The sequence below is a fragment of the Etheostoma spectabile genome, chromosome 23 (genome assembly GCF_008692095.1).
Source record: "Etheostoma spectabile isolate EspeVRDwgs_2016 chromosome 23, UIUC_Espe_1.0, whole genome shotgun sequence".
Lineage (NCBI taxonomy): Eukaryota > Metazoa > Chordata > Actinopteri > Perciformes > Percidae > Etheostoma > Etheostoma spectabile.
Genome location: NC_045755.1, coordinates 4,122,905 through 4,131,532, shown reverse-complemented (window position 1 = coordinate 4,131,532; position 8,628 = coordinate 4,122,905). Strand labels below are relative to the sequence as shown.

General features: G+C 40.5%; 1 protein-coding gene across 1 annotated transcript in view; it reads left to right on the top strand.

The window, feature by feature from the left end:
- LOC116673461 (protein mono-ADP-ribosyltransferase PARP12) overlaps positions 1-8,628 on the top strand; it is an 11,147-nt gene that overhangs the window by 314 nt on the left and 2,205 nt on the right. Inside the window, exons 2-9 of the mRNA XM_032505815.1 lie at positions 1,279-1,414; positions 2,312-3,056; positions 3,150-3,200; positions 3,324-3,456; positions 5,176-5,350; positions 7,669-7,789; positions 7,879-7,975; positions 8,095-8,173. Coding sequence (XP_032361706.1) covers positions 1,279-1,414; positions 2,312-3,056; positions 3,150-3,200; positions 3,324-3,456; positions 5,176-5,350; positions 7,669-7,789; positions 7,879-7,975; positions 8,095-8,173 — 1,537 coding nt within the window. The remainder of the gene's footprint in view (positions 1-1,278; positions 1,415-2,311; positions 3,057-3,149; positions 3,201-3,323; positions 3,457-5,175; positions 5,351-7,668; positions 7,790-7,878; positions 7,976-8,094; positions 8,174-8,628) is intronic.

Below are 8,628 nucleotides of genomic sequence, written 5' to 3'. Positions count from 1 at the left end.
GGATCATGCGGGGCGCTGCACCTGTGTAAAAAGTTCCTCCTCACCGGATCCTGTCCGTACAGGTAAATAGCTTATGTTTGCTAAAGGGATGCGGCCTAACGTGAGTCAAATGATTGTTGGGCAGTAAGAGAGGCCTGTGACTCCTCCAGAGATAGCTCAGTTGTTTGTAAAGGAAGCTTTATTGTTTAAATCAAAAAATAGTATCGTTTCCATGTGCAATTAAATTGCTATTTTATGAAGAGCACGGTCATAGGTTTGTTTTTGCGTTTGATATGGTTGCATTTGAGCAGTGAGCAATAAAGCCCTTCCTTGACTCGACGTGGTGCGTTCGTGTACTTGTCATTTAGCTTGACCAGCAAGTATATCATTTTTTTTTTTTGGCTTAGTAACTTCACATTGTCAACCGCTAACGTTATGTCCAAAAAAAATATGGACATAAACGCGCTTTACAGGTTAGCTAGCACAAGGAGTCCTGATATTCCTTAGACTTAAAAGTAGCTAGCTTCAAAGTTAGAATAAGGAATGTTATTTAAAGAGTCGTCTTCGCTAAGTGCTTAACTTTGTGGAACTTTTTGGAGTTGTCCTTTAAACCTGCTGGTGTCTTTATGCTAACTTAACTAGCTGCTACCTAGCTAAGAAAAAGCAAATTTAGTATTGGACATTAGCATTATCTTGGTAGCTGTGTTTCACAGTTCTGGTTCAGTGGTGACCATTGGCCCTGAGCATCCCGGTAGAAAAAGTTTATCATTCAAGAACAAAACACTTTTTTTGGGTGGGGGTGGATTTTCCCTTCATCAAAGTGACAGTGGGCAGATATGAAAGGGGGAGAGAGAGAGAGATGGAGGGACGACACGCAGCAATGGGCCACCGGCCGGTTTCGAACCCTAACCGCTACAGGTCCAGGCAACACGGGGAAAACGCTCCCACTGGGCGAGCCAGAGGGCGCCCTAAGAACAAAACACTTAAGTGTGTTTAATACCTCTTTACAGCTATACTACCATAACTCATGTGTTTAGGTGTGCTACTGTGTATTCATCTCTATGTAGCTCTATCTATATATATCCATATTTTTTTACTTTTAAAACCACAATACTTTTTGCAGTTAGACTTTTCAACCAACATAACACATAAGAAATATTTAAATGAATTTAGTACTATAGCATTTAGCCAATTTGTGGTTACAAAACATAATGGAGGAATGTATTATTTTACAGAGCAACTGCATATTTAAAATCATACTCATGGCTGAACTATGTGTGGTGTGTTCATGGATGACAGGACAGGATGCAAATTCTCCCATGACCTGGACTCTGATCACAATGTGAGGTTACTGCGAGTGCACGAGCTGGAGAGTCTGAGCCGGACCGAGCTGAGCACACTGCTGTTGCAGAGTGACAGTTGGCTTCTGCCTGATGTAAGTTTCACTACATACACAAGTGTTTTTTCAAATCCGATTGTTAGATTAGTAAATCAGGGCTAAAAACTCCTGCTTAATGTATGGAACAATACACAGTAGGGATTTATTTTTTTCTCAAAAAGTAATTCTCACCCAAGTGCAGAAGCACATTAGCTGTGCCAGTCTAGGACTTAGTTAAACAATTTACTTAAATATAGAATATTTTCTACGTATCAGCCTATTTGGTTTACTTATAAAAATAGTAACGTTTTTTTCCCAGGAAATAGTTTGGATATGTATTAAACCCTAGTCGTCAGATGCTGAAAATATGATTGCAAGAAACCCTAGATTCCTTAAGAGTAACAGAAGTTTGACTTCATCATAGGGCTGGGCAATTTATCGATATTATATTGATATCGAGATATGAGGCTAGATATGGTCTTAGATTTTGGAAATCGTGATATTGTAAATGGCTTAGGTGTTTCTTTTCCTGGTTTTAAAGGCTGCATTACAGTTAAGTGATGTCACTTTCTGTGTTACCAGACTGTTCTAGCTCTGCAGTTATTTTTACCTTTACCCTCTTACTCATTATATCTGCATTACTGAAAATTATTTATCTTGAATCTCCTTGTGAAAAAGCACCAATTGTCAACACTATAATATCGCCACAATATTGACGTTGAGGTACTGGGACAACATTATCGCAATATCTGATTTTTTTCCATATCGCCCAGCCTTACTTCATCAACACTTGGATTTACAGTAGCTGGATAACATCTGTATTTGTCATCTTAAAGGAGTTGGTCACTGAAAAATAAAATTTCAATATCACAACAACAATTTGCCTGTAATTGCCTTTTTTTTCCTTGCTTTTTGCTTTCTGTGATTTTTAACCACCTTTTGTCCCTACACCAGATATGTCATAACTACAACAATGGTGGCGGAGAGTTTGGCTTGTGTCAGGAGGGTTTCGCCTGCAAGAGACTGCATATCTGTGAGAGGTTCCTGAACCGCGACTGCAGCTGCTCCAAGGCTCATTATTTTAATGCTCCACAGCCATACAAGAGCCTGCAGGAGAAAGGCGTGCCTGAAGACCTCACTCATTCCTTGAAGTCTGTTTATGCAAACAAATTGGCTTTGAAGTACACTGACAGAAAGCAACCAAACTCTTCCACCAGGGAATTCTTTGCCACTCCCAACAAAACTGGGAGAGGGGGAGGTGTTCACCGGGGCAACAGAGGCAACAGAGGCAACAGAGGCAACAGAGGCAGCAGGGGAAATAGAGGCAACAGGGGCAACAGAGGAAATAAAGGAAACCCAGGCAACCGTCAACCGGCGCAACGAACCTCTTCCACTGATGACATCCTTGCTGAAATCAACGCCTTAGTTCCGCCCAGCAACGATGGAATGAACGATTGGCTGCAGCTAAACTCTTCCACCAGTGACATCTCCGTTGCTGCCAACGACACTGATGCAAGCAGCGACGATGGTCAGAGCAAAAAACAAAATCTGAATAAAACTTCAACAGCTGTCAGGGAGAAAGGCGGGAACATGGTCAAACCATCAACCAGTTCCACTAATGACAACCCCGGTGCTGTCATCGACGATGCAAAAACCGATGACGGGCCGAACAGAAGACAAAGGCAAAGGCCTGCTAGAGGTAAACTCCACCAGCTGCAAAAGCTTTTAACGAAGCAGTTTTCTTAAATAACTCTAAATTGTAAAAGAAAAACCTTTTGTTTGTTTCCTTCAGAGAAAACTGAGATCTGCATGTTCTTCATCAAAGGAAACTGTATACATGAGGGTAAGTAATCAACGCTACATCATAGATCATCCTGCAAAACAGTAATAATTACACTTGTTGTGTACTATAGAGTTTAGAGCCTATCACGTCATCAATCTAGTTTTTATGACGATGTCTTCTCAGAGCGATGTTTTAAAGCTCACGACAAGATGCCGTACAGATGGGAGGTCAGAGAGGACAATCAGTGGACCGCCTTGACTGATAATGAAAACGAGGCGATTGAGAAGGACTTCTGCGACCCTAAAAACACTTACAGGTACTCTCTACAGACATTCAATGAGATCCTAGTTCTGGAAAGATCTAATTCTTAAATTCAACCTTAAGATCTATACTGAAACAACCAAATTGATCAACTATATAATGACAAAAAGCCTTAAAGGGATAGTTTGGATTTTTTGAAGTTTGGATGTATGAGTGTGTATGACTATGTGTATACTTACACATAGTCAGTTTATTACCTTCTGTAGATGGTGGTTAGCACGTGCCCAGTTTGGAGAAGCCAGCCGGGGTACCGCCACGGAAGCTCAGCAATGTTCTGCTGTGGTCGATGCAAACAAAATGTATTTTAGGCGCCTAAAAAATGGGCCATCCGAAAAACTGTTTCAGTGTATGCCATGTTTAAAATATTGTTACCACTTTACCTTACCGTCAGACAGCCCTTTATGACTTCTTCAAAGCCACCAGACTCCTTTGCCAAAAACAGTAATTTTACCTTGCACAACGCAGGAGTTGCTGATCTTCTGCTGCCTCTATCAGTTAGTTTGTGTGATTTTTGGTGTTTTAAAGGCTTTGCCCAGATTCACCAGTCACACAACAACACAAACAAACAAACCAATCAGGGCTGCAGTAGACCAGCAAGGCCCATGTTCTCTCACCCCGCAACGCACTATACCACACACTAGAACTCGACCGATAAAGGATTTTTAAAGCAGATACCGATACGAATATTTGGTTATTCAAAAATCCGAAATGACGATATATCGACTGATATATATTTCCAGAAAACGCATTGCAAAAAAAAAAGATTTCCCTTACATTAGTTATTAGTGTTTAGTTCATTAATGAGTTTTCACTAAAATAATATAATTGGTTTTATTGTCTCAACAGAACAATGGAACATCAAAATATATTAAAGTTGTGATAAATAAAATGTATAAAAATACAAACTTAAGATATGAAACTTAAAGTCCTTCAAACAAAAACACAATAACAAAAAGAAATCAGTGTTGCCAACAGGGACGTTGTCTAGTGGACAAACTATGCAACGGCAATTCTCATTACATGGTTGACAGCCTGTTTTTATTTAAATATTAATTTATCAGAATCATGTATTTGTCATTACAAATGATTCTGATGAATGAATATTTAAAAAAAAAAAAAAGGCCATTATAAATGCCGGTACCAATAGATTGGGAAATGGCTTATATCGGGCGGCCGATATATCGGTCGGGCTCTACCACACACACAAGTACTTTACAGAACAATCGTGTTCATTTAGCTAAGATCTACCTTCCACTCCAAACACAACTGCAAATAAACTTCATCTTGCCTTCTCTTTTCTGGTGTTTCCCTTATAAAAAAGGATCTGTGATGTTGTATTATATATTTCCACTTGCGAGTTGAATCTCTCGCAGTCCTTGGTGTTGTAGGCTGGATTGACTGGATGCTCTAACTTTTTCACTTCCTGCCCGGCTGGCCCAACAGCCCACGGCTGAATAGACCTGGCACGGATCTATAGCGGAGCCAAGAGCTGCTTCTCGCTTGCTTCTCGGATGTGCTGTGACGCGGGTGGTGGAGAATAGGGGTCATTGTCTGGATGGCAAATATGCTACAACCAACAGACGCTTAGCTGAAGAGGAACTCCCAGTATTGATCTAATGTTTTTAGCAAGCTAATGTATTGGTAAAATGCAGTACATTGTTTACTGTCAACATGAATTGTATGAATTAATAGTTATCTATTCTGCTGTCCTTAGTCAGCACCCCTACAGCACCCCACCTGTGCATTTTGACACAATGACCCGTGGATCGAACAAAGTCCGACGTCTCTCCACCACCAACTCTTTGCTTGAGCCAACCTTCATCCACACCACTGAGTGGGTTTGGTACTGGGAGGATGAGTCCGGAACGTGGAACATGTACGCTTCAGCTGTGAGTAACTGGAGTTCTGCCTTTCCTGTGCCCTGTGAAAGCTGCTCTCATCAATATTGTTTTATTGAAACAATGGAATATTTATGTAATGTGATATAGTTTCTATTCTGAAATTGAGATGTGCCAGTCTCCCCAATCTGAAACTTTATATTATAGCCAAACAAGGTACAGTATATACTGTATTATCTGACCTTTTATACAGCTGATTAAAGTCAGAAGTCATTCCTCTCCAGTAACGCCACGTCATTAAAAACCTTAAAAACATTGAAACAGTGCTTCATAGATAACAGTGTGAGTTAGCAAACAGTAGAGCAGCATGAAAAAGCAGCAGCAGTAGGCAATAGTTTTATTGAAGATAATCAAACTGACAACTTGCCTCAGCAAGCCAAGCTATTGGAGCTGATTTAGGCTAAAAATGAGCACTTTACCTTTATTGCAGTGAGATTTTACAGGCTTACCACAACCTTAAATGCTACTGTAGTGACAACTGTTCACTGCAGCAAACTTAATCTATTAAATTTTACACAAGATGAGAAAGAAGTGAGGCCCTGAAATGGAATTTATATAAACATCCATTGTCTGAAACCACTTATCATTTTATCATTATACTTCCCACTTTATCCTTTCCACTCACGGTCTACTGAACCTGTGCTGAAGTGATGACTACATGTGTTTACATAACCCTGCTACTCTTTTTCTAAAGATGCTACCCATGCACATCATGTAAGTATGAATTTTATTTGGCTCTACATCAGAGATGGGCAATTTTTCCCCCAAGGGGCCACATGAGAAACGGGGACTCTTTGTGGAGCGCCTGACCAACAGGCTAATCTCAATTCTGCTCAATATTAGTTTTATCTCTTTATAAAAAGCAGTACATGTTAGGTTTTTGACAAGCTGTGACTGGTAAGGGCACAAATGTTATGATTAGGACATGAAAATAGAAGCAGACTTAGTACAAAATGCAATTATGTCATGTTTAATCAACACCCACAAATGCATTTGTGACCAAAATGTGCATGTTTTGCATGTCATCGGTTGTAACACACGCCAGTTTGTTCCATTTAAGTCCCACATTCTCAAATGCCTCTTTTTTTCTCTGGGCATATAATGGCAGCAGCGTCCACCAAACACTCTTTAATAAACTCCCTTTCAGAAAATGGCTTATTGTGTTTGGCGATCTTGTGGCAGATCACAAAGCTGGTCTTGACTGCTGCATCCCTGGAGAAAAAGCCTTGTTTCTTTTTCAGTTTACTAGCAAAACTTCAGATGTCTGTTCCCGCTCTGCATTATAATCCTTCAACACAGCAATCTGTTCTCCGCAAACTAAGCACACAGCTTTACCTTTGACTTCATTAATTAAATACTTCGAAGTCCATGTTTGGTAAAAAACTCGGCGCTCTCTATCAACCTTTCTTTTTTTCTCATGAGCTGACAATTTTGAGGGACAACAGCTCATTCACGTCCATCTCGTGAGCTCAGTTCGCGGCTCACTGACACATTTAAAGTTTTTCTTCTTCTACTTATTTTTAATTGCAACTTGCAACCAAAGAAGAAGAAGCTGCATACTTTCACACAACAACAAAAAACAGTTGCTATGCTGTACAGTTATTTATGTTTGATTGTTAACTTCCCATTGAACTCATGCGGGCCGGATGTGGCCCACGGGCCGTACATTGCTCAGGTCTGCTCTACATCCACACACACAAAAAGGAAAATGTAAATGTGTTGCATTTACATAGCGCTTTTCTAGTCTTAACGACTACTCAAAGCGCTTTTACATCATAAAGGAAACATTCACCATTCACACACTGTTGCCGAAGCTGCCACCTGCTCATCAGATAAACACTCGCACACATTTATACTCCAATGCACAGCATCGGGGGCAACTCGGGGTTCAGTGTCTTTCCCAAGGACATTTCGACATGGGACTGCAGGGCCAGGGATTGAACTCCCAACCTTCCGATTGGCAGGCAACCGCTCTACCACTGAGCCACAGCCGTCTATTATTTGCCCTTAACCACTTAGTCAATATATCCACATTACTGATGATTATTTATCTAAAATCTTATTGGTAAACAAGTTTGTAAAAGCACCCATTCTCAACCATACAATATTGTACCAATATTGATATTGAGGTATTTGGTCAAGATTATCATGGTATCTGACATCCATATTGCCCAGGTCCAGTTGGGTGTATCTGGGGCGGGAGCAAGAAAGTAAATACAGGAAGAAGGTCCTGTGTTGACTAGTACATATTTCTCCCCTATCTGTGGTCACACCAGCTCATTTTATATTATATTTGTGTTGTGTTGCAGGCTGGTGGAGGCAAAGTATCAGACATAGACTGTCCTACACTGGAGCAAAGGTTTCTGGACAATGACACAGATGTGGTGGAGTTCACCGCTGGTTCCCAGTCCTACTCACTCAGTTTCCCAGGTAAACAGATTTCACACAATGGATCTGTGTTCACAGTTTTGTGCCTTTTTTAAAACATTCAAGCAGTCATAATCTTTTCTTTTCCTCAGACATGATACAGACAAACAAGCAGTACGGCACCAAGAGGCTCGTGAAAAGACGTCCGCTGTTTGTCTCTGCAACTGATGTCAAAACAAAGAAAGTGAGGTAGGACATCCCACTCATACTGTTGGTCCCACTCATGTTTTCCACTTTTTAAGAAACATTTTATTAAAACCACTTGCCAATCAAACTAATCCTAATCGTACTTTGCTTTCTGACCACAGAAGGCCTCTTGGTATACAAAGTTTGGCCGCTGTACCCGGCCACTGGGACAAGACGCAGATTCCTCAAACAGGATACAAGGTGTTGTGAAAGCACCACACCTTCAGTCTGCATGGCAGACATAACTTCTCTACTCTTGTCTGTAATGCTTCTGCTAACATCCATGCCCTGGCTTAGAAATCATGACGTCTAAACCCCAATTCCAATGAAGTTTTCAATCTATATTCAATTGAAAACATTACAAAGACAAGGCATTTAATGTTTAAACTGATTTACTTTATTGTTGTATCTACTCATTTTGAAGTTGATGCCTGCAACACATTCCAAAAAAGCTGGGACAGGGGCATGTTTACCACTGTGTTGCATCACTTTTTCTTTTAACAACACACAAGCTTTTGGGACCTGAGGACACTAATTGTTGAAGCTTTGTAGGTGGAATTTTTTGCCCATTCTTGCTTGATGTATGACTTCAGCCCGTTTCCATTGTCCTATTTGCGCTTCATAATGCGCCACACAGTTTCAATAGGAGACAGGTC